Source organism: Merops nubicus, unplaced genomic scaffold (assembly GCF_000691845.1).
Source record: "Merops nubicus isolate BGI_N331 unplaced genomic scaffold, ASM69184v1 scaffold1452, whole genome shotgun sequence".
NCBI classification, from domain to species: domain Eukaryota; kingdom Metazoa; phylum Chordata; class Aves; order Coraciiformes; family Meropidae; genus Merops; species Merops nubicus.
This window is the reverse complement of record NW_008594024.1, coordinates 76,775-103,758: the sequence shown is the minus strand read 5'-3', so window position 1 is coordinate 103,758 and position 26,984 is coordinate 76,775. Positions and strand designations below refer to the sequence as shown.

General features: G+C 36.6%; 1 protein-coding gene across 1 annotated transcript in view; it reads left to right on the top strand.

The window, feature by feature from the left end:
• STXBP5 (syntaxin binding protein 5 (tomosyn)) overlaps positions 1–26,984 on the top strand; it is a 102,035-nt gene that overhangs the window by 33,815 nt on the left and 41,236 nt on the right. Inside the window, exons 5-11 of the mRNA XM_008935584.1 lie at positions 7,989–8,123; positions 9,200–9,263; positions 10,540–10,623; positions 18,120–18,243; positions 19,236–19,314; positions 25,249–25,403; positions 26,459–26,531. Coding sequence (XP_008933832.1) covers positions 7,989–8,123; positions 9,200–9,263; positions 10,540–10,623; positions 18,120–18,243; positions 19,236–19,314; positions 25,249–25,403; positions 26,459–26,531 — 714 coding nt within the window. The remainder of the gene's footprint in view (positions 1–7,988; positions 8,124–9,199; positions 9,264–10,539; positions 10,624–18,119; positions 18,244–19,235; positions 19,315–25,248; positions 25,404–26,458; positions 26,532–26,984) is intronic.

Sequence of the window (26,984 nt, the reverse complement as noted above, 5' to 3'; positions counted from 1 at the left end):
ACCTTTTCTTTAACAGTGGTGACAAAGTCTTTTAAAGATGCTGCTTTCTGTTGAATCTTTAAACAAGTTGAGTGTCTGTAGATAGGAAACTGACCATTTTCATGGCTTTTGACTGCCTTTTGTACCAGTGATGGTTAGTAATTTGAAGCAAGTTTTTTGAAGTGGTGATAGAAGTTTTTGGTGTAAAACAGTTCTGTTAATTGAAATGACTGGCAGGTGTCAGAAGCACAATGCGATATAATGAAGTTTTGCAAGTTTTCTACCCTTTTGTTTCTCTTGCATGTGCGGGTTTTGCAGATGCTTCATGTTCTAGTTACCAAATAGAAGTTATAAGCTTATAAACCCATGTCATACTAAGCTTGGCCACTGTTCCTTGACTGTGGGAAACTGTGTAGGGGCCAGGAAAAAAAAATTGATCATGATGCCTACATGGGGGGCTTGTATGACTTGTCATGCAAGTTAAAAGTGTCTTAAGTAGTACCTCTTTATAGAACGCACAGTTAAGTGTGTGAACTTATTTACTATCCTAAGTTTTATGTTTCTAAGACTTCTAGTCAATCACAATGTTGTTTCTTTGTCATCTACGTACCTGTATATTCTACACATAATAAAACTGTTGTCTTCATATTTAACGCAAGCCTCATGTCACATTTGTTTTGACTTTGTAGCAAATATTAATGTTAGACTAGATTAACTGAAATACGCATAGTTAACACTTATTTTTAGAGTAAATTTTGAAAGCATGTTGTGACATAGTTACCCAATCTGGCTTTAGTGTTCCTGCCATGCTGCAGGAACTGTTAAACTTTATGCTGATCTAAGGTGGGAAAGCTCAAATGAGCCACTAAAGAGTAAGAGACTTTCACAGAAACAGCTTAAAAGAGGGTGAAGTGACAGACTGACTTGATTAAAAACAAGCAAATGTGATATGGGAACTGAACAGCTTCATGTACAGTTCTGAAAATTTTGCTGTTACCTGATTTGCATTGTTCCTGAGCTTGAGATTCCCTATTCTAATACCAAAAGAAATAGTTTACTTGCTTTGTGACTTAGCATAAAGACAAGAACCAGAATCATAGCATAAAAATAGAACTGAGTGTTTAGTGTGCGAGTGCTTTGCATATCGATCACTGGATGCACTGATAGCAGTTTAATTTTTAATATATCATCCTTTGTGCTGTGGAATTTAAACAGTTTTCCTCATCATGAAACTGCACAATTCAGAATTACAAAATTATGCTTTAAGTATGACTGGGTTTGTGTCCTGCTATAAACAACAAATTTAGTATTGTGTTGAAAGCACAAGCTCTGTCTACAGTGAGTGGAAAATCTAACTTGTGTTTACTTCTTATTAATAAACATGATTTAACTTTTATTATGACATATACCTTACCTGGCCTAAATACTGTAACCTTGTGGCCAGCCCATGCATTAGCAGACATTAATTGCGAGAGAATTTTTCCTTCCACCTCACTGAATTCATAAACTGACCAATTCTGCCACTTTGTGGATGGCAGAAGGACATACAGGTTTTCTTGCCTGTGAGAGCAGATGATTATAGAAATTGTTTGCGGGTCTCTGGTTATGTGTTCTTCTCCTTGCTGTGTGTATCACTGATTCACTTCCAGCCTTTCTTGGAGGACTACCTTTTGCCCTGTGTGTTTTGGGGTAGGATTACAGTGTAACTAATAGAAGGATTGCAGATGCAAACCTAAGTAATACTTCTCAGAAATTAAATATTTGGAGTCTTTGCAGAGGCAGTGATATACCAAGTACAAGTTTTAATATATGCCACAACTCTTTTTCACACATAACTAAGTTATTTTAGACTTTTTTTTAAACTGTCTTTCTTCTTGAGAATTAAAGGAAATGATCACTGGGTCTGCTTGCCCTTAAAGTGTCGTATAAAGCCTTCTTGTACCTGGTGCGCTTAGAAAAGTTAGTCAATGATGATCCACTAAATGATGTAATTAGAATTTTAATTCACTGCAGGAAGTTAGCAGAAGAAAATTAATTTCTTCACTGCCTGGATTTGCTGCAGTTGTGAGTGTCTCTTTCACAGAGGATCAGAATACTTAATGTTTTCTTGAGGCTTTGTATGCCTGCTGAGCGCTACATGTGAGTGTGGTTGGTGGAACTGCAGTTGAATCAGTTGCTTTCTGCTGCCTTTTGCATTAAGGCACAACTGAATTGCTGAGTCTTATTGCTCTGAGATTTCAGGTTTCTAAGAAACAGTTAAAAAAAAAAAAAATCTCTATTGTCATATTAGCTGTTTTCCTTGCACATTGACTTTCACAGTGGTAGTTGGCCACTATGTCTTGTACTATGTTCCTGGGCAGAATTTGACCTCTGGTCTTTAAGCCCTGACTGTCTGAACAGACTTTCTTTCTTCAGTGATGGGGATAATTCTTCTGTCTCCAATAGGAAAGCTACATCTCTGAGCTGGCCTTTTTTTTTTTTTTTTTTAGGTTGGAATGTGTGACTTCCCAGATAAAATGGGTAGCTTGCTCTAACACACACAGTTTAGGCTAAACAAGTGTCTTCTGATACCAGAGGTCTGGTTATTTTTTGAGTCATGTCAGGTATACCAACAGCAGCTCATAAATATGCAGTGCAGGGGATTTTATCAGCTTTAAGAGATCTGAAATCTGTAGGGTATTTTGTGTGAATTATTCAATGTTGGAAAAATTTTGCTAGTTTTCAAATCAGTTGCTTCAAAAGGCATCTGGCATTTGTCTTCTGTTAGCACTACAGGCAGCAAAGCAGCACGCTTATTTTTGTATAGAAATAAAAATGTGGAGACACCTTTCAAGTAAAGTACAACTGATGCTTAAAAAGCAATCTTAAAACATGTGAAAAGTGACTCCATAAAGGAAGTGTAAACCATGAAATATACTAGGAATTATTATATATATATATATACACGTTATACTGTAAAAATACAAATACTTATAACAACCTAAAATCCCTCTAAAATTGAACCTTTTCCTGGAAAGTGGCCCAAGTAATGACAGTATTGCTAGTCACATTTTATTTTGCTCCATCTTGATGCCACAAGTGTACAACACATCTCAGATACTTGAATATAGGTGCTTCTCAGCTGCCTTTAGAGGCAGCCCTTCAAGTATTTGGGGGGAAGCATCATTTGGATTGCTGTTACAGGATCTAAATGGAATTTAAGTACCTGGTCCAGTTTCTGTGTTACAATGCTTTTATCCACATGTCCTTTGCACAACTTCTGGGATGCACTGAAGAGGAATTCTTCTTCTGCATGTACTTTCTCTCTGTTCAGGCCACTTTTATCCAGGTAGGTATAATAAGCTAATAACAGTTACCACATCTGGAAATAGACCCCTTGCAGCAGTCTGGCAAAATCACAGCCACTGTTTGCTTCCATCACTATGTCATTTTGACAGTGGTTCTCGACTTTTTATGCCCACTGAAGACTTAACAATTGACCTGGGGCATGGAGCTTAGGCTCCATACGTAAGAATTAAACTTTGCAGCTTCCAAATTTTACATGGCAGTTGCCTCACATATTGAAGGTTGAAGGCAGAGGTATGCACAATACAATTTTGGTAGCCAAACCAAAAATATTTGGAATATTTTTATTTTGCATATACAATAACGATCTGAGCAACTAGTGTAATTACAGTAACTGCAGAGCTACAGTGATAGCCTGAGGTTCTAGAAAGTTTTAATAACTGAAGATTCTGTTTATCAGTTTGTCATTCATTGAAGTACTTGTCACTGTGCTTTGTTAAAGCAGTGGAAAATACTGAGGAATATATAATACTTCATGGTGCAGGAGACTAAGGAGAGGTAAAGATGAATTTAGAAGGATTTCTGTTGTCATAATAATACACTCAAGATAACAGCCTATCATTTTTACTTAATGTTTCCCTTAGAAGCCTCATTCTTTGACTTGCATGTTAATTTAATAAAATGTGTTCTTGGATAGTTCTGTAATTAAATTCCCTCCAGGCAATACTATCACTTGCTATGATAACTATTTTGATATATGTTATGAAACAATATAGATATATATGTATGAATTTAAAGAAAATATTAGATATATAAATATTAGATATATATGATTTAAGAAAATATAAGATTTTTCTTAACTAGCTTTGATAGATTATCAGAAAAGATGTGGTCTGCAGTTAAGAAAAGCAATCCTTTCAGTAGGTTTCCAAACAGCTTCTTATAGACTCTCCTGTCACTGCTAGTACTCTTCCATAAGCAATAGCACAAATTTCTTGTTCTTCCTGTATTTAAAAAAAAAATTATAAGGCTGTTTTTATGAGTGTTCTCCACTGTTAGTGCACCACTGGGCTTTCTGTGTATAATTTTGTTTTCTTGAAGTATTGGTTCAACTCTTAAAAATCAATTTCACAGAAAAGTTAAATTTCTAGTGTTTGGTGGCATTTGTTGTTGGAAGTGGCAACAGGAGGGAGTGACTTTGTAAATAAGTATTCAGTGAGGAGGAAGATTTTGTGCTTCAGGAAAAGTATGGCTACAGCAGAGTTTAGAACTATCCTGACTACTTGGTAGTTGCATAACAGTACCTCATTTTATCAGTCATGCTAGCATATATTAAAATCATACTGTAGATTTCAGATTAAAAAAAAAAATCTCATTAAACCATTGCTTTTTTCAATAAAGGAATTTTTTTTTTTTTTCTTTGTACAGGTAGGGGGAAGTGGAATATTTGGAATAAAGTGCTCTATAATACTTGCATTATGCTAAAAGTTCAATCACAAAATGTACTGTACTTACTAAGGTAGCTGAAATTTCCTTGGAGATAATGTGAGGAATCTGTACCATGAAAGAGCTGCCTGCAGAAGCCTGCCTTCTGTGATCACAGGCTCAGACAGTTTGGGGCTCTCTCTTTAGATGCGCAAAACTGGTCTATTTTTTTTAAATGCTTCTATTCTAGTCTTTTTGATCAGGATGGCTTGATACAAGAGAAGAAGAATGTGATGCTCTGCTTTTGACTGATACGTTGTTTTCAGGCAGGTTGGGTTTGTGTACAAGAAAGACTTGGAAAACTTTTTTTACTTGGATTGAGTGTATCTGTAGTCTTCTAGGCTTGTTCCTAGGAATTAGATCTGCAGTCCAATTTTCAACAGTGCAAGTGAGGCCACTGAATGTAGCTTGTATGTTGATATGCTAGTGTGTCATCACTGGTCCTTCAGATCGTCATAGCTTCAGTGAATTTTAGTTTTTAGTATGTCTGTAGCATTTCCAATGTTGGTTAAAATCTACACAGTTTATGGTGAAGTCTTAATCACTAAAGAGAGAAGCACAATACATGGACTCCAATGTTGGATATGTTATTCTGTACATTGTTAAAATAAATGCAGTTATCTGAAATTAATCACTCTAAACGAAAATGTAATTGAATTTCTGAAAGTTGGAAGACATACTTCTTCTACTAAGGAAATAGCAAATACTGTATTTGCAAATGTAATTTTAATATTTACAACATTCAAGATGAAACGTTGATTCTTTAATTACAGCAGGAAGTCCTTTTGGATTTAACCAGTCATCAGTTGTTGTGTGAAACATAAGTTCTAAGAATATTTTTTTTTTTTTAGATTATATAAAAAGTGATAAGGTTAAAAACCCTGTTTTATGTGCCTGTACTTAATATTGAAGTCTCTTCAACCTCCTGCCTTTGAGAGTTTGTAAACATATTATGAAGTTACTTGTTCAACTAATTTTCTTTTGTTCTGGAATCATTTTGTTGCTTGATAACTCTTGACAAAATTAATCTCATTTGCACAGAGGAGATAAAGTGAATATAGCTGCATATGCAAGACGAGTATCAAGAGATCTGGACAATTAACTTTAAGTGTTGCCATTTTGCTACAGCAATGAAAATTGAAGCCCCAACTTATTTTTGCCCACCTTTAAATGGCACAAAATAGGTTGGTTTTTTGTAATTAAAGTGTTGGACAACTGTAATTGACAAAATTAACTCACAGATGAAGACAGACCTGTGTCACTGCTTCTGAATATTTCTGGCTGATGGCTTATGGGTTTAGATCTAATTGATATGGCTGCCAGCTGCTTCTGGCATGTGGAATAAAACTCCTGGCACAAAAAGATGCTATGGTGCTGTATAGTGATGAGGATTTATGTTTTCATGCTGCATCTCTTTCCCCTTCCCAGTGACCTATTTGCACTGGGGAGAGCTCTGTTCCTGGGCAGTAAGGTTTTGGGACCTATCTTGGAAGCAAGTTTACAGATCTGTGTGACTTAGTTTAAAATATATTATTTTTTTCAAGGACATTGTGGAAACTCAAGTCTTTAACCTGTGGTGTTTGCAGATTACTTCGCTTGGTAAAAATGTTACAGCCTCTGTAAGTTCAATGGCTTGAAGAGCATTGTAATTTTTGTATGTAGTCCTTTTTATATGAAACATTAATGAAAAATGTTAGTGCAGCCTTTTTGTGTGAATATTCAAGCACAGGAAATCAAGGAAGCTAGAAAGTAGATAAATTAAGATTTGCTTGAGCAAGCTTGTAGCACTTGAGGCTATGATGTAGGGATAGGGAAATGATGGGATGGAGATTGGACTTGATGATCCTAAACGTCCTTCCCAACCATAGTGATTCTATGATTTTATGATTGTAACTGCATTCTCTAACAAGAAAGAAATTGGTGATATAACAAGTGGTACACTTCTGATGCATGTAGTATTACTACAGAAGCCATAACTTTTGAAACCTGTAATACAAATAAACATCATCTTGACTGTTAGCAGTTTTTTTCCTTCCTGTTGTTAGCCTTTGCTGAAGTTAAGTGTGTATATACAGCATCTAGTACAAAGGATCTAAAGCTGTTCTTTGCATAAATAATTAACAGGATTATGAAGAGATGCATAGATTTGGCAAGAAGAGTGCACAACTGGGAGGAAACAAGAACAAAAAAAAATCTGTAAAGCTAAGGATTTGAGCTGACAGAACAAATTACCATTGAATAATTATTTTACCTTCTCATTGAAACATTTCTGAAAACCCTAGTTCCATAGCCAAAGTAGTTCGGCAATTTCTTTCAATATTGGACCCTGTCAGATTAAAATAGCTTAGAGTTTACAGTGTCCAGAAGATTTCTAGACTCGAATTTCAAGTTTGTATGTATTTTGTACAGAAAACCCAGATACTTAGAAGCTTCAGTTCCTACGGGTTAACAACTTTGAAGACAAACAGTAAACTATAAGCAGAGCCCAAGAGGACAGAAATAATGAAGTTTTCAAATACTAGTATTTTTGCTGCCTTTGTGGGCAAAGAAGAGTTGTTTGCCAGTCCAAACAGTTGTTAGTGTTTGGGTCTTGTTTGGGTGCTTCTAGCAGAAGAGAAAACTGCAGGGAGGAAATTAAGGTGTGATTAAGTAAAACAGGCCCAGATTGAAGCTACTGTTTTTATAATTGTTTAGGGATTTGGTTTAGTTATGTCCTTTAGGTAATACTTCGGGTTACGTGAAAAATTACATTTCTTATGCTTTATTTTCTGCCTTTGTCTCTTCCCTTGAAATAAGCATTATCTGCATAAAGCTACATGTAAATATCCTTCATTTTTTAAAACTTGAAATTAGATTTCCAAGGGAAGTCTATAGATTATAACATAGAAATACTGTATTGCAAGTTTAACATCACGTCTGTCTTGAGAAAAGTACATTCAGTATGATACTACTTCAAGGTTGCTATGTGATTATCTGAATGGCTTAGTTTTAGAATACCTTGGGGTTTATTTTTTGTTGAAGTTTTTACATTGTCTGTGCATCTCTTGGTTTTGTCATGTACTGGGTTTGCTACTTTTCTCTACCTGTAATTTATTTCATTTCTTCTTGTTTGCCTGTTGCCTTTCTTCTAGCTTCTGTCAACACAGGCCTTGAAGTATAGGATATCTAAAAGACTTTAATTCCTTTTTTTGGAATTAAAATTTAAAAAATTTGGAATTAAAATTGGCTTTCTCTTTCAGGATAACATTTTGTCATCTGCCTTTCCAAAGCAAATGGCTGTATGTGGGCACCGAAAGAGGAAACATTCACATTGTCAATGTGGAATCATTTACTCTCTCAGGCTATGTCATCATGTGGAATAAAGCCATTGAACTGTGAGTTTAATCGAGTATTGTCTGGTGAGGGCAGGGAACAGTAGTGTCCCGAGTGTTACTAACATCAGTTGGGGAAATTTTATTACCTAGGATGGCCTCCATAATAATCTGAGTACATCAAAACCAGTCAAAAGTACATAAATAGTTATGTCAATACTTTTTATTCTCATAAATATAAAGTATTAGTTGTCAATACATGTTTCTGCATATAACACTGGTTTATGTCTATTCCAGATATAAATAAAAATAGATATAAAAATCCTTATCTGTGACGACAAAGAACTAGAAAAATAATCCCTGTTAAAATATGGTGTGGCTTGTACTTGGGCAGGCACGTCACTTGCAGTTTTGGAGTTAAAGCCCAAAATATAAAGATATGCATTATAAGAGAGATGATGCATGCTGAATTTAAAATTACTGACTGAAAATGCAAATTTAAGTGTCTGTTCCAAGAGTGGAGTATATTTTACAGCTATTGTTATTGCATCTCCTTTTATTATGAAATTTTTGTATGCAAATGGAGTGTTTTGTGAGGGAAAATATGCTTGTGCATTGCTGTTCCTGTGCTGTTATTCTCTTTCCAGAATGTTCTGGCTGTCTTAAAACGTAGGTGAAGTCCATCACTTGCCAAAGGCTGTTGGAACAAACACAGCTCTTCATTACTCTTATCTTCAACATCAAGAACTCAGCACAAAGTCTTAACTCTGTGTTGTTTTAATAATGCCCAGCTTGGGCAATTTATGAATAATGGCAAAACCTGTTTTCCATCATAAAAATAAACATTTTATCCAATTGTCAGTTCTGTAACAACAAACTTTAAGATAGGCATTGTAAAGCTAATGGCAACTTTCTTTGTGGATAAGTCTTTTGTTCTCATAAAAGGACAAACTAAGTGCATAAAAATAGACCAAGTAATTATGTGCTTGAAGATAGAAGTGACTCCATGCTGAAATGTCAACAGCTTACTTCCGTGGAGTTTGTATCTGCAGAATTTGTACTAATTGCCATAATTTTGAGATGCAGTTTTGGGCAGGGGAATTTCTTCTTTAAATTAAAGCAAAATATTTCTTGTTTAGGTCATCCAAATCTCATCCAGGACCTATTGTCCACATTAGTGACAATCCAATGGATGAAGGAAAGGTAGGATTTGTTTAAAGACTATTCAATAACTTTTTTCAAGCAAGACAATTTTTTTAAGGTATAAATATCACTGCTTTTAAGGAAAATTAAGTAGATGGGGATGGTGTTGAAAGCATAAAGTAATTATGCTAAGTCAAGGGTTTAGGCTCTGAAAATGATATCAAGGTACAGACATGACTGTAGGATACAGTACTGGAATAATTGAATGCATGTTATAATCAGAAACATTGGCAAATACAGCTGAAAGTGCTTAATTTCAAAAATTCTGGAAAACAACTGAAGAACTAAACTTAGTGGTAAAAATTTAAATGTGATCAAAAAAGCCCCAAGGCCAAGGACACTCCTCAATGCACTTCTGCTCGCTCACAGGAAATAGGCTGTTCAACAGCAAGTAAATCCGGCAGCCAGCTACACCTTTCCTGTATGTCCACGCTGGGAAAAAGAAGTGGGAGTGCAGGCATGCTACTTAATGCTAGGACATGCTTCTCTGGTAGCGATGGTGCTTGGAGGAAAGATCTCACAGATCTGGCAGCTGTGAAAGATGACTGCTGCCATATTTTGGCCTTGTTTTCATTAAGAGGTGTCTTGCTTCAGATAGGATAACAAAACACTTAAGATACTCAACAGTATGTTACACCAATTATTAGGAGCAATTTGAATCTTCACATCCTGCAGAACTGATTTCATCTTGCTTCTAGCAAAAAGATAATTTGGAAAATTATCATGTTTAATTTCTCTCTAACTTTCCTCTTCTTAAAAATTAATGTTCTTGGTGTTCCTTTAGCCAGTTATCTCAATTGTAATTAACATCTGGAGAAAGTTTGAATTACATAGTTTTTCCTATAGATAATGAACCATTACCTAAAACTTGAGAAAGGATAGTTTGTTCTTCCAGCAAATCAAGCAGCACAAATTCCAGTGAAGAAAATGCACAATCAGAAGTTCTCTTTTCCACCTCTATTTTCACTCCAGAAGGAATACATTTAGGAAAGTTTATTGTTGACCTTTCTAGAACTCAAAAGAATTTCTGAGGACTCTACAGAAGAATACTTTTTTTTTTCCCTGGTTTTGCATGAGTATCAGTTACATTAACTCAAAGTTTAGGAGAATGACAAGTACCAACTTAATCTTTCTAACACTGAGGTCTTCACCACTTTGCACTAAATTTTGTGTACTTGCAGTTACTACATGTAGTAGTACAAGAGCTACAGGTATTGTAAATGGTATTCTTTTGCTCCTCCTTATAAAGACTTAATATATCTGCTTATTATTGCAGCTTCTGATTGGCTTTGAGTCTGGAATAGTGGTATTATGGGACCTGAAGTCAAAGAAGGCGGATTACAGATACACACATGATGAGGTAATGTTTTTCATCTGTGTTACTTTGAGGATATCATTCACTATTCTAATAGCAATTTTTGTTATTTTTTCACTTCTGCTTCTGTCACTTGTGGTTCGATAAATAGGTCTCTTTGAAAATGTAAGTACTTGAAGTTTTCTGAAAAAAAACACCATGGAGTTTGAATAATAGAAACTTCAGACCAAATGTATCGGGTCTGGCTGAGCTGATTTCCCGTAGCAGCCCTCCTGGCACAGTGCTTTTGTATTGGGAGTTAGAAGGGTGCTGGTAACACCCATGTTGTGACTGCCCCTGAGCAGTGCTTGCACAGCACCAAGGCTCTTTCTCACATTCCCCCACCAGTGGGCTGGGAGGGGCAGGAGCCTGGGGGGAACATAACCAGGACAGCTGACCTGAACTGACAAAAGTGACATTCCATACCACAGGACATCAGCTCAACTGTAAAGCTAGTAAAAAGGAGGAGGGAGGGGGACAACCACTCCTGGATCCTCCAGAGTAATCACTGTGCATTTTGGAGCCCTGCTTCCCAGGAAAGGCCAGACATCACTATTCTAATAGCAATTTTTGTTATTTTTTCACTTCTGCTTCTGTCACTTGTGGTTCGATAAATAGGTCTCTTTGAAAATGTAAGTACTTGAAGTTTTCTGAAAAAAAACACCATGGAGTTTGAATAATAGAAACTTCAGACCAAATGTATCGGGTCTGGCTGAGCTGATTTCCCGTAGCAGCCCTCCTGGCACAGTGCTTTTGTATTGGGAGTTAGAAGGGTGCTGGTAACACCCATGTTGTGACTGCCCCTGAGCAGTGCTTGCACAGCACCAAGGCTCTTTCTCACATTCCCCCACCAGTGGGCTGGGAGGGGCAGGAGCCTGGGGGGAACATAACCAGGACAGCTGACCTGAACTGACAAAAGTGACATTCCATACCACAGGACATCAGCTCAACTGTAAAGCTAGTAAAAAGGAGGAGGGAGGGGGACAACCACTCCTGGATCCTCCAGAGTAATCACTGTGCATTTTGGAGCCCTGCTTCCCAGGAAAGGCCAGACATTGCCTGGGGATGGGAAGTAGAGAAGAAAGCTTTGGGTTTTTTCTCTTCGCTTCCACACGGAGCATTGCCTTTGCTTTCCAATTAAACTGCCTTTGTTTTTACCCACAAGGGGTTTGTCTGTGTCTTATTTTCCCTCCCCCTTTTGCTCTGCGGAGGAAAGAGAGGAAAAGGGGGAAGAGAAGAGAGTGGCTTGGTGGGCATCTGGTGCTCAGCCAGGGTTAACCTACCACTCTGAAGAAGTGTTCACTGAGGTGGAGGTAGTGAAGCAATGAATGATGGCATGGATTTCTCTACTGAGGGAGAAAGCTTTCAGAATTTTTTTCTGTTATCAGGTAGTGTGACTTTCACCTGTGTTAAAAGCTGAAGTTGAAACAACATGGTTTAGCAATTTCTATAATTTGGAATCTCACATTCTGAGAAGTGACGGTGGAGAAAGAAACTACTAAATAGTCTCAATAGGTCAGTTCTATAAACACACTTTTTCTTTGTAGGATAAGATCAAGGTTTGAAACAGAACTATGGCAGGTTTGGAAAAAAAAAAAACAGTGGCAGTGAATGCCATTTATTTCTTTAAAATTTCACTCTTAAGAGAATGTAGAATTTTTGAAAGACATTAAAAATCATTCAAGACAATATGTAAGTTGATACATTTTATTTAAAAAAAGATTAAATTAGTATTGATTACATTTCATTGATTGTAAAATGTCTATATCATTGTTCAGTATCAGCTAGGACTGTTTCTTGTGTTGTAGCAGGTGTGTTTTCTTTGGCTCTGTGCTGAACTCTTCACAAGACAGGATTTGGTTTGTTGTGTGGTGATTCTGCCTCACACACAAGCATGATCACTGTTCTGCTGATAGAGAGTTTCTGAGAAGGCAGAATCTCTGAAGTAGATCATCAGAGCTGTATTAGAACATCAGAGCTGAATGAGGTTTCTTTGTGAGTTCAGAAAATGTCTGTATAAACCTCAAAGTATATTATGTGAAGAACAATTTTCTACCTTCCAAGTTTTATTGCATGCACCAAATTCATGCCCTCTGCCACTTTGTTCTGTAAACATACTTATATCTCTTTCTAGTCTTAATCAGATTCTTTCTATACCTCATTCTTCTGGCTCTTCAACTTTCTTTTTTTAACCAGTCTATTTTTACCTTTAAAAGAGAAACACAACAACGTAATATATTTAAGATGTGGGCATGCTGGATGTAAGTTGTTGAATAATTATGTTTGATGGTATTTTCTTTCTTTCTTGATCCTGATACTGGATTAGCCTTTTGATGCTGCAAGCGTTAAGCAGATGATTCCTTGGAACAACCTACTATAAAACTAGAGTCTTATTCTTCAGTGCTAATAGTCGGCTCAGAGTCCATTGAGTTTATGCACGTGTTTCACATTTTCATAATTAGGCAATCAAATTTTTAAGTCTTTTTGCAGTTCTTCACTGGAATCTTGATCTGCCTTGAATATTCTCCGATACTGTCAGCAGACTTACCACCTTAATAAACTTGTTCTAATTTTCTGAGTTATTTATCAATAAAGTCAACAACCTGGATCCCTGAGGGACTCTATCAATTACCTTCAACCATGTACTAATGAATTGCTGCCATCCTGTCTTTATTCTGCCTTGCTTTACTTCCTGATACCTTAAGCAATTTTTCAGCTGTTCAAGGATCTCTAAACTGTTTGATTTTAGTTTCCTTCAAGAGAAGCTGTTGAAAGACTTTGAAAATTGTGTAGGCAGCTTAAGTGGTGTTTCCACTAGCCATGTGCTGTTAACATTTTCAGAGTTTTTTTGATATGATTTCCTTTTACAAAAAGCATGTTGTCTTCTCTTACCTTATATATTATACTCATCCATATGGGGTTTAACAGCCTTTTTTAATAAGGGTTTGTTGCAGTTACTAGCTTACCCAGGTTAGACAGTTCAGTTCGGGTTTTGATTACTGAAGGGGTAATAAAATCAGTCAAGTCCTTTGGTAAAGAAAAGTGCATTATCATAAGATGGGAATGGATAGAAATATGAGAGAAAAAGATTTAGATCTATAGAGCAAACTTGATGAGTATCACTGTTCTCATCAGAAAGTATCAACATACATGAAGCTTTTCATAAAAAAAAAAAACAAATCCAAAAACCAGTATTGGCTATCGAAGTCTTAAAAGTGTGGGGTTTTTTTCTGAGAGTTCAGATTGACCTTTAAGAAAAATATCTGTTTGGAAGACTGACATGCAATAGTAATTCATTGATTATTATCAATTTAACATTGCATGACAAGGCATTTCTTCTTCAATGGGCAAGTATTTAGGTCTAATCTCCTGAAGGGGCAAGGCAAAACAGAATAGTGTCCTTTTTTGATAGCTTTTTTGAGCTTGTATTTGATACAGTTCTTCTGGATTCTGGTCTGAATGGCATAGAAAGAAAATTATTTGTTTTGTCTAATAGAACTGAAAGGTGTTTCTTGAAAGATACCATTGCAGAGAATGCTGTAGTTGTTTCTGGACTAATGGCCTTGAGAGAATATCTGATCAGATGCTGAAAAAATGACTACAAACCTGCAGAAAGTGGATGATTTTATATATATATACACATATGTGCTGTATACATGCACTTTTTTAGTGTGAGTCAGGTGACTCCTGTATCAGTCTTTCATTTTATTCCTCGGTGCTTCTGAGTTTTGTATTTTGCTGCAAAAATGTACAATGTCTCTCAGCCTGGAAATGAAAGGAATGTGCAACTCCTTAATGTTATCTATCTCATCGTATTATGATCAGTGCTGACTGATTAGAGGCCTATATAAATACACTTTCTTGCTGTCTTTCAGCTAGCACTGTTTCAAGTGAATGTAAACATTAAGGAATGCAGAAGAAACAGGATTTTTTTTTTTTTTTTAATTGCATTTTGCAAGAATGAAATTATATTGTCAAATAATAAAAACTTCACAAGTTTTTGTGACCAGTGTCCTTAACAGGAAAGAGAAAAGCATTCTCACTTAATGCTGAAGCAGGTTACTGTGGAGGGGTGGATAACTCGAGTCGTAGATGAGTAACACTGGAAGTGTGGAAAAAATCTTACTGGCATTTTGGGAATTTTGAGAATAAGGTAACTTGTTCATTATGGTTCAATAACTTAGCAATTCAAATATTTAGCCAGGACTGAAATGTCCTTATATGTATAGTAAGCAAATAATTCTTTTCAGTGACAGGCTGGTACAGTTGTAGATTTCCAAGTCGAATGAAAAATCAGAAACCGGGGAAGTGACTGAATTGAGCAGGACACAGGAAGGATATAGCTAACAAAAGGTTTGGGGTTAGGAAAGAGTAACTACTAGACACTTGAGGTGTGGTACAGAGCTGCTCATGAGACACAGTAAATGCTGTCTGCTCTCCCTTCTTCCTCCCTGGCTGTGCCATCTCAGGCTGCTGAAAGTGTTGCAGAGGGATCTTGTTTGGTGAATCAGGCCTGCTTCTTAGCACTGGGGAAACATTGTCTGGCTCTAATGCTGTTGAAAACAATTCTTCTGATACTGGTTAACTGTGTAGTCCCATCAGTCTCATAAAATCTACCGCTAGTCATTGCAAAGGTGATGACTGATTCTGTGCCTGTTAGAAATGCTCCACTTGGGGTATGTGCTTCGTTGCTGCTGGGATTTGCAGGATTGTCATCAGCAGAGCTTGGCACTACAGCACAGCTGAAGTTCTGCATGATGTCAAGGAACAAGGTGTAGCTGTGATGACCCTGGAGCTTCATCCTTCTCCAACTGGGCAGTCTTTGTCCTGCAGCAATGCTGTGAAACACTCTTAGCTGTTTTGAGTGATGGTGACTCTTTTAATGGGCAACTAGGCTTCATCAGACATCATGGATAGGGTGGCCAGGCACGCTGATACTATAAAGACTGTTAGAAACTTTGCCATTGATTTAATCTCCTCTCTCAGCACTTTGTCATTGATGTTGGTCTTAAAACATGTGACTTGAAGGGTTGTGCACTCTACCATCGTCATTTGATGCGATTCTTGATTCAAAACTTCAGATGTGTGTGGGGAGATCCAGATATCTTCTTTCATGTTCTTCCTCTAAGGTGCAATGAGTGTCAAACTTCTGCATGATCAGAGGTTTATGGAAAGATACCTTTGCCATTTTCTCAGGGAAGGAGCTGAATCCTATTGTAACTTTTTATAGCTTCCTACTTGGTTTCATTCCAAAATTACCTGGTGTTTAGGAGGATTTCCTGAAGCAAATGCCCATGTTGTGGTGGGGCAGTCTCATAGCCTGCAAGCTAGGTCAGTGGAACATTCCATTCTTTCTTCCTGTCTGAACTTGTGTGCCTGCCCAGCACCCTGTTCTGATAGCTGCAGCACAAGAACACCATAAGCACTCATCCCAAGGACAGGATGAGTAGGGTAGGCAATGCCACCACCCCTAAAGCCTTTGTAATGATAGTTCTGCTTAACTGTGGCTGGAGGAGGCAGCTCTAGGTCGTGATGAGTATTAGTGGTGACTGCTGGAAAATTCTTCCCTCCTCAGAGTTCTAGTTGGTAACAAAGAATTTAGGTAGAATTTGTTCTTGATTTTTTTACTTCATTACAAGTGAGATACTGTACTTAAGTACTGGCAACTTTTTATTTTAACAGTAATATGTTGCATGTTTAAGATTGGTTAGAATACGCAACTGTGACATTCTTTTTCAGAGAAGTGGGAGAAGGTTACCTGTGACATAATGGAACTACAATTGCAAATGAACTTTTTACTTGCAAAGCTGCTTTGAAACCCTTTCCTCAAAGCATCATCTTTGTCTTGGACTAAAATAAGACTTAAAATTTTTTGCATTGTTCTTAAGCCTTTTACGTTCAAAAATTAGAGATTTAAAAAAAGGATACACATTTCTTATGTAGCATACAGTTCATACTGCAAATACTTTATATAATGTTTTAAGCCATGGAATAAATAAAACAAATTTCTGAGCTGTTAGTTTTGTTTCTAAAAAAATTGAAGTGCAACTTCTGAAAATTAGAACCTTTTTTTTCTTTAAGAAAGCCCATTCCTCAAATAGTATTTTATTTGTTCTGACCTCAAGTAAGCTTTGGTAGTATTAGCTCGGCAAACGTATTATAGAGTAATATTTTTAGGCTCAGTGTTCGGGTACATGGCTGAGTGTAAGAGATTATTTTACAGCATTAAAAATATGTCAGAGTAGCCTGTGGGATTAAGAGGAGGGAAAAAAAAATTCAACCCTGGTATGTGACTTGCCAGAAACCAAAGCACGTCAACAGAGTTATTAGGTACTTGTGCATTTAATTGCCTCAAAATGATCTTCATGATACACTTCCATTTAAGTCCAAGTAACTACTTTTTTTCTTTCTTTTTCAGCATGCTTTCCCTTTATTTGTTAGGCTGTTGACAAGAGAGTTAGCATAGCTACTCTGAAATTACTATGCTTGCTTTGAATATTTTGGTAAACCTGTAGAAAAGGAGTCGGTGTCATCACCTGGACAAGTTTACTAGAAAATACTTTTCATGGAAGTGGAGGACTAGCATAATAAGACAGTGAAAGCTGCATAGGCTGTGATAAATAGTCTAGATTGCGGTACAATTAATCTCAGATCATTTACCTTACCAGTCATGCACAGTATATTTCAAGCTCAGCTAATGGCACGAAAGAGTAAAGGATCATGGTCAAATCCAAAGAGTGATGAAGAGAATTTTGTGATTCCTGTGGGAAAGCATGCAGAAATATTTTTGCCAAAGATTGTGCGAGGAGGTGTATACTAAAAGCCAGTTTACTTAAGTTTTTTTTTTTTTCTTTTTCTGAGTTGTAGCAACTGTAGTTGCAGTAATCTAAACTTGGTATTAGAAAAACAGATTAACAAAAGTCTCTTAGAGGAAACTGCTGAAATAGTTTTCTGTATTCACATCAAAGTATCAATAAATACCTGCATGTGTTTCCCAAAAACTTATTATTACTTCAATTCTCACTTTACTTCTTATCAACCCATGCTTGTTTCTTGTGCATATCCACAGAGACATCTCAAAATGGCATAAAAAACTTTGACTAAATGCCATCAAGAAGGTGTTTTTTTGCATGGACAGTGTATTACCAATAATAAAAAAATTATGGTTAGCAAAGTTCAAGTAAGTGCTCACAGTTATTCTCTGCATGCTACCATTCTTTAAAAATACTTTAATACTACACTCTGAGGAGGATTTTTTTACACTTAAAACATTTCACTACAATGAAGACAATATTTTTGATAGATGAAGTATGTCTGAAAGAAGTATGTACAAACATAAAACTTAACCATGGGTAAGTTAGGACATACTAAAAGCAGTCTGATTTAATTAGCACTTTCTCTAATTGGCTTTTGCTGTCTAAAGTCATTAAGGATGGAGTAAGGATAAAATGATACCAAGATACTAAACTTACAGTGTTCTGATTTTGCATTTTCTTGCGTAGGCTATCCACTCTGTGGCTTGGCATCATGAAGGAAAACAATTTATTTGTAGTCACTCAGATGGTACCTTGACCATATGGAATGTAAAATCTCCTACCAAACCATTCCAGACAATCACTCCACACGGTAAGATGCAAACGGATACTCGCTTTTTGACAGCTCTTAAAACACAGAGAATTTGTTTTTAACAGAAGTATGTTTTGCAAAACCAGGTATTAAAAATGCACTTGCAATGCAAGTAAAAAACTTTTGTTGTATCAAATTCTGATAGACTTCATTAAAAATTTAAAATTCTTTATGAAGTAAGATCTTGAATCAGTACATTCTGTCTAAATTTCCAAACTTTAATATTGCCTCGCATGTAATGGCATTGATTTGAAAACTAGTGCGTATTTTGCAGGGCTTGCTTTTTGCTTGACATTACAATCCCATATGTTGTTTAAAATACATATAAGCAAGCATCTGTTTCATGTATAAATGTGTAGATTACCATACATGTTTTTGGAAAGGTTTGTAACAGAGCAAGACTAGCATCTGGTAAGATGCTCCCACTTCTGAGAATTCTTGCATTCATGTTGATCTTGGAAAGTAACATTGTGTTGTTCTTTGAAATACGCTGCTGCTCTTCGAAAGTGTTCATACAAACACCAGGGTTACATGATTTGCATGTGTCCAAGTCATGTTTTAGCATCTCATTTACCTCAGATTGATAAGTGTGAACTGTGAGGATAATCTGTGAGGCTACAGTCATAGCACTAGATGCAACAGTCAAGCATCCTGGTTTACCTGAGTCTCCAGGAATTCCATGGTTATGGTGCTGGCTGTGGACTAGAGTGGAAAAGGAAGCTGTAGATTTCTCTATGATCCTGTAGTGTTCAAAAAATAAAAAAACTGCTACTGTAGTAGTAAAATTAGTTAGACAAGACTAACTTTGTTTTAATGTTTTGGTCTCTTTTAATAAACACTTTTATTTTGATCCAGAGCATACTCTATAATTGTCAGATGTTGAATATGTGTTTGTATGAATGTTGAACTTTGCAAGTTGCATAGTGAATTTCATAATTTGTCATCATGTTACGGAACTTCAAGATTAATATAAGAAAATAATTCACTTTTAGGAAAGCAGCTGAAGGATGGAAAGAAGCCAGAACCCTGCAAACCTATACTTAAGGTGGAATATAAAACAACTAGAGCTGGGTAAGACTTTTTTTTGTATGCAAAATTAACATAACTAAAATAAAAGCATTTCTCTGGGAAGGTACTTTGTTTCCAAGTTGGTGGAATACATACCCTGATGGCACTGAGCTGTGGTAAAACATCTGAAGTAGTTCTGGTAAATCAGATTGCTGAATAAATTACAAAAACATATGTGAACTATATACAAACCTTAACTTAGGTAAAGATGCTGGTAATACATTATCAACGTGCTTCTTCCATGCTGCTAAACTCACATGTATTTTTGCTCAATCTTTGGAGAATATTGAAGGAAAATGGCAGATAAAGCACAGAAGACACTAAAGCATAGACCTGAAAAATTGAACTTTGACGAATAGAAGCCTGATGCAAATATTCTAAATTCTGAATGTGTGTTCCTCTCGCAAAAACATTACTGACAGAAGCTTTTTGGTAGTGTGCAGTGAATTGTGCCCAATTATGTACTTTGAAAATGTAACAAAGCAGTAATTGCAGCAAGAAGCTCAGACAGAATGACAGTATCTTGAGTAGCATATTTTGTTACCAAGACTGCAATTAAGATTCCAGTATTTCAAGAACTGTGTGGAGTTCCTTTTATTCCTGGTTCTAAAGTGCTTTGAAATGTTTGAGTAAAAAGTGCAACATAAAGATAAAATATCCATAGAATCATAGAATCATTTTGGCTGGGAGAGACCTTTAAGATCATCATAACCAACTGTTAACACTGCCAGGTCACCACTAAACCATGTACCTAAGTACCACATCTACATATCTTTTAAATACCCCTCCAGGGATGATGACTCCACCACTTCCCTGGGCAGCCTGTTCCAGTGCTTGACAACCCTTTCTGTGAAGAAATTTTTCCTAATACCCAACCTAAACCCACCCTGGTGTAACTTAGGGCTGTTTCCTCTTGTCCTATCTCTTGTTACTTGGGAGAACAGGCCAACCCCCACCTCCCTGCGGCCTCCTTTCAGGAAGTTGTATAGAGCAATAAGGTCTCCCCTCAGCCTCCTTTTCTCCAGGTTAAGCAACTCTGGTTCCCTCAGCAGCTCCTCATTAGACTTGTGCTCTGGAACCTTCTCCAGCTTCATTGCACGTCTTTGGACACACTCCAGTACCTCCATGTCCTTCTGTAGTGAGGGGCCCAAAACTAAACCCACTATTCGAGGATGGCCTCAGCAGTGCTATGGGGGGACAATCATTTCCTTAGTCCTGTTGGCCACACAGTTTCTGATACAAGCCAGGATGTTGTTGGCCTTCTTGGCTACCTGGGCACACTGCTGGCTCATGTTCAGCCCACTGTCAACTAGAACCCTCAGGTCCTTTTCTTCCAGGCAGCTTTCCAGCCACTCTTCCTCAAGCCTTTAGTGTTGTGTGAGGTTGCTGTGACCCAGGTGCAGGACCTGGAGTTTGGCTTTGTTGAACTTCATACCAGTGGCCTCAGCCACTGATCCAGCTGGTCCAGATGCCTCTGTAGAGCCTCCCTGTGTTCAAGCAGATGAACACACACATCTAACTTAGTGTTAACTGCAAATTTACTGATATGTGCTCGATTCCCTTGTCCAGATCAGTGATAAAGATATTAAAGAGAACAGGCCCAAATACTGAGCCCTGTGGAACACCACTTATTACTGGCCACCGGCTGAATTTCACTCTATTCATCAGAATTCTTTGGGCCTCATCAGTCATCCAAACATTTTTTATTCTACCAAAGCATATGCCTATCTAAGCCATGAGCAGCCAGTTTCTTCAGCAGAATGCTGTGGGTAACAGTGTCAAAAGCTTTACTGAAGTTTAGGTAGTTAACATCTACTCTCTGCTAAGTGGGTCATCCTGTCATAGCAGGAGATCAGGTTAGTCAAGCAGGACTTGCTTTTCATAAGACCATGCTGACTGGGCCTGATTGCCTGGTTGTCCTCTATGTACTGCATGAGGGCACTAAAGATGATCTGCTCCATAGCCTTCCCCAGTACCAAGGTCAGACTGACAGGCCTGTAGTTCCATGAATCCTATTTCCAGTCCCCCTTGTAGATGGGAGTCATGTTTACTAACCTTCAGTCAACTGGCACATTCTCTGTTGGCCAGGACTGCTGCTAAATGATGTAAAGTGGCTTGGTGAGCACAGGAAGTTGTTTAGCTATTTGTAACTGTTGATTTTTTTCCCATCTTCTAAAAAAATCTTTTTCTAAAAATTTTTTTCTACTTTTGGTGAGCTTAGTTAATTGATGTAAAATAGTTGCCTACTATATATTGATATACCCATATGTATTGTATTGGTGGCTTTGTGTATTTTTTCCAAGGCCAAAGTTGTTTACCCTACAACTATAGTATGTCTTTAGTTTTATTTCTGGGAGAATGTGTGTGGGAAGATCACAAGTTGTTGGTATATTCCTAGAGCAAATTGGCATAATGTTCCAACTTCAGAGTATAATGTCATTGTTCGTTTCATCTGAAATACTCCATTTCTTTGAATGCCAAAGGTAGGTTACCGCTTGAGCTTGCCAAAATACTTTGTGTTGTGTTTTATGCATGCCTTTCTGTTTCAAGTCAATCTAGAGAAGCTCTTGAGTTTCCTAATGCCATTCGCCTCCCTTCCAGATTTAGTCTCTTACAGTATTTACTCTGGTTGACACTAGCATTATGGTAAAATTGCTCAAGCTTATTTTTCACTACTAGATCCTGGTATTAAAGAAATTACAACTTAAAGGTCTTCCCATATAAAACATAATCAGAAAGGGTATTATCTTGGTAGGTAATGCAGGTGTCATTGACTAACTGTAGAGCAGTATGTCTTAGCAAGATGGATGAATATAACTGGGACCTGGAGATTACAATAATAATGAGGTCTCTGGATAAGTAAAAGTTCTTGATCTGTTCAGTTAGTTTGAATCATACTCTTTTGTTGTGTGAGCTTGTCACTTCAAAAGCTCACTTCCCAAAATGAATTTGTAATTTATATTCTCTGCTGCTTCAAGATTTTCCAATCCTAAACTAAACTAACTCTTGAAATCATTTCCACCTTTATTACTAGCCATTAACTTCTGACAAATTTGCTCATGGTATGAAAGGGAAGCCAACTGGTACTAACTTGTGTAGATGCTGCTTTCACATCCATTTTGCCAGAAATTGGCTAACATTTGACAGTTTACTTGTAAAATTGAGCAGAAACACCATCCAGCATTGTGAGCCACTCAGCTCTTAGTTGTATTATGTTTTCATATACTGCAAGACCTAATTTTGTGTTTTCTGAAATTTTTTTCAATGGAACGTTGCCCTACTTTGTAGTGAATATTTTATAGTGTTCCTCAAGTGACATTAAAGATTTAACCGAGGAAATTAATGTAAAGGGATTTCTTCCAAGCCTGCTGAAGCAGAACTGTTTTGTAGAAGAAACTATTAGCAGCTGCTAAAAATGCTATGTAGCAATTCTCTTAAGAGCTGAGCACTGCTTTTTGTTAAAGATTTTCCTTTTTTTTTAAGTAGGTAAAATGTAACCGCCAAAGTTGACTCAATCTCATCTACTATGTAAAGTACAATATTTTTTATTTTAAATTATGCATTTATATTTAACATTTATGTGCACTAATCTTTTAATGTCTATCACAACTAAAGGACAACATTTTTAAGTATTTAAGTAGTAATCATGCAGCTTGTGTTCCTGGTAAATCCATGGTTTCATGAAAATACAAAAAGTTCATATGCAAACCTCTATTAGTCTTTCTAGCAAACTAAGGTAAACTTTAATCTTTTATTCATAGGTGAAAAATTCATATGACACATCTATGTAGTCTGTACTTGGCTCTTCTGTTCTTCTCTTCATGAGGCTACAGACTGGCAAGCCTGCCCAAAGCAGTCTGATTACCTTGAGAAATAAAACCTGGAGGAACCAGCATGCAGTTTTCACTGTTGATATATGAATTTAGAAACTGAAGTTTGTCACTCTGTTATTGTTGGTTGATCTTGGTGAATCCACAAATCTAATGATTACTGCCAATTGTCCTGGCAACATTATTTTTTTTAAAAAAAGACTTTGTGTAGATAAAAAAAAATATTCCAGTAAGTCATTCCAATACAATGAGATACTGCAAATACATCACACCAGTGTTTTTCTCTTCACTGATATCCTGAAATGGATATTCACTGATATCCAGGTTAAATTAAAATTTGTTCTATTCCTGAAATTACTTCATTGACCTCCCCATAAAAGATTGTGTGAATTTCCAATATAATGAACCAAGGTTAAATTAAGATTTGGTGAAAACTCACTCCTTTCTTAGAAACATACTTCTGGCTGCTGTTGGAGGCAGCATATTTGACTTGGTGGACCCATGGTCTAATTAATGGTCCTTCCTTTGAGGTCTCTTTCTCAGCCAGCAGAACTCTTTGATCCTATCAACTCCTCAGTCATAGGGCTTTCCAAAGGATCAGGCAGATTGTGAAATAATTGTAGAAACTGAAAGCTTATCTGTCTGCTTTGCCTTCAATGCTATGAACACAGAGAACATTTCAGCCAAGCCTTAAACTCATGAAGGGCAGCATGTGCATAAACTAAACCCTTCATACACAGTTTTCAAGAAAAAAACATGTACCTAATTGATTCTGTTTTAGCAGAGGACTTAGTAGTGTTGGCTTAATGGTTGGACTTGAAGATCTTACAGGTCTCTTCCAACCTAAAGGATTCTATGATTCTAATCTGTCACATTTATCTTTCACATGCTGACTAGTAAAAGCCATTTAGTGTGGGAAAGATGGTGTTATAGGCACACAAAAATTAAAAGAACTCTTGAGGATGGCTTTTTCCCTCTACAAATTTTCTCCAGATACTGACATGTTAGCTGTTAGACATGTTAGGATTCCTATCTAAATAGCATATAAAAGTAGATCAGAGGAATTTCACACTACCTATTTTTCCTCCAGATAAATAACCTGGAATTTCAGGCAATAGTCAATAATGTGCAAAATTTCTTGAGCTGTATACTTATAAACAATGTCTGCTTTTTTAAAAAAATTATGCCTTATTTTAAACAAACAGCATTAAAATGAGTGATGACTTTTGATAATTGGGAAAGAATAAAATAACTAGTAAAAGAAATATTTACTTCATCCTGTTTTTCAATATATGAAATGCTAAACTCTGTATGATGTGCGTATTGGATAAAATGTGGATGTATTTGAAAATGTTTCTGTAAAGACTTTTAAAAAAATTAAGGGAAGCCTATAACTTCTTTTCTTAAGATTACAAGAAATATTTTTTTTTTTGGCTATATTCAGCCATTTAGTTAGGCAGTAGGAGTAGTCTGTGACGTGGTTCTTTGAATTTTGTGCATAGTGGTAGGGAGGGAAATGGATAAAATGTCTGGAGTATATGTATGAGAAGTATGGACATTTGTTTTATGTTCTTGCTTCCTAAAAGTGGTTAGGTCTTTGAGCTTATGAAGCAGCTGGTTTGCTTCCCCAAGACAGTCATGTTATCGTGAGTGCAAAATTACTTTATGCTGCTTGCAAGATTGTTCATCCTTCAAAATGTAGGGTAATTCTGTACAGGAAGTAAATGAGACTCTTTCTTATGTTGTGGATAAACAGTGCCGTTTGCAAACATGAATCTGCAGTTCAGTAGAAAAGAATTCTGAAGTTTAATGAAATTTTTTAGATCTCGTTTTGGCAAATGGTTGCAAAGTTTGGTTAAGTAAGAAATAAAGAACAAAAGGTTTGGAAGAGACATCTGACTTCAGTTACACTTTTCTAACTCTTGTTTTTTAAGTTTTGAAACATACCCAAGGTACATAGTGAATGGAGAGCTGGTTTGTATTGTTCTTAATTTACCTCTGCTTAATGATAACTCATTGAATTTTATTGTAAGATTGAAAAAGCTGCCCAGTCTCTTTTTTAACATGTTATCCTGGCTTAATCTGAAATGCCTCTTCTTTATTCCAGGGAGCCTTTCATCATTCTCTCAGGAGGCTTGTCATACGACACTGTAGGAAGAAGACCCTGTTTAACAGTTATGCATGGGAAAAGTACTGCTGTACTAGAAATGGATTATTCTATTGTTGATTTTCTAACCCTCTGTGAAACACCATATCCTAATGGTAGGCTATGTAAAAAATAAATTATTTTTTTTTTTAGTACTTCAGCCTCTTCTCTCAGGAGTTTTATACCATCAGAATATTCTTTACTGTTGCTCTTCTGTTTTGTCTCTTGAGATCACATTGCAGTAACCTGTTATTCCTATTGTCTGAACTATGTTCTACTTTGCAAAACATCATAATAGAATAGTTTGTTATAAAACCTCTTTTGCTTCTAGAGCAATGCCAATTACTGGTTGCATGTTTTTACTGTTTTTAATCCCAAAGGCCTGTACAGACAAAATAGCACTACCATTTTAAGCTGTAGTTATTGCAGCAGATGTGTTCATCAGTATCAATTTGAGCACATAAGACCTTCCCACTCAGTGCTAAATCTTGATTAGCGTTTGTGTAGTACTCTTAACATTTAGGTACTTCATTCCAATAGTCACATGGAGTTCATCACCATGCTGTAATCTCTCTTCTGCAGAAGAGGTTTGTTGTTTTTTTTTTTTTTTAATCATAGTTTAGGTAGTTGCCCCAGATTAATAGTATTATATTGATGATGAATCTAACGTTTCTAGCTGACAGCTTCATCAGAGTATATAAAAACTGCTTAGGTCAATATATAAAACTGCTAAGCTCTTTCACTTTGCTTACACTGTTGTCAAGTCAGCTGTCTTACAATCCAGTTTTTAAGTAATTAGAATTTAAACTCCTCTGAATATGAGGAAAGGCAGTTTGAGGGTGGGAGGATGTTGCTGTTCAATAACTGACTCTTTCTCAAAAATACTGCTTATACAAGTACCTTTGCATGTTTCTTTCCCCGTTACTTGAGCTGTGTAAATGGTTCTAGCAAGTTGGAAGAGAATTCACAATACTGAATTCAAGGGAGACAGTGGCAAAATTAACTGGGAGTATTGAAGGGAGTAAGTGTATAAAATATCATCAAAATGATAGTCATCTAAGTGGCTTTTCTACTTCTGACTGATAGAGTGCAAGGACTGAACACTTTCTTGAGGCTGCGCATGCAAGAGCTACATTTACCAGTGAGTAATTTCTTTCTTTCTTGTTTTCAGACTTTCAGGAACCTTATGCTGTAGTAGTTCTCCTAGAAAAGGACCTAGTACTGATTGACCTTGCACAAAATGGGTAAGAATCTTGTCTAGTCTTTTTAATGATTGGCTGCAGTGATGAGCCTGTTGTTCTTCCCCATAGCTTTTTTATCTGCCATACTACCTCAATGTCCAGAACATAAAATTCTGAATATTAATACAAGGTTACTTCAGCAGTACTGAAAATCCTTGTAGATAAACTTGTCTCAGATTAATATGTTGCAGATGAGTAGGACATTATGTGACTTCTTCCATGCTTGATTTACAAGCAGAAATTGTTCATAGACCACTGCTACTTTCTTAATTATCCTAATTTTTGAAGTCACTTCCTTAGTTCTAGGAGGGGAGCTTGCAATTCTGGGGAAGGAAGCAAGGGAAACAACTGTTTAGATAACCCAGGTAATTTTGGCTGACACTGAATGTTGTCATCACATAAATATTTGCTGATTTTATTCTCAAATTAATTGCTATCTGTATTACTTTAACTCAA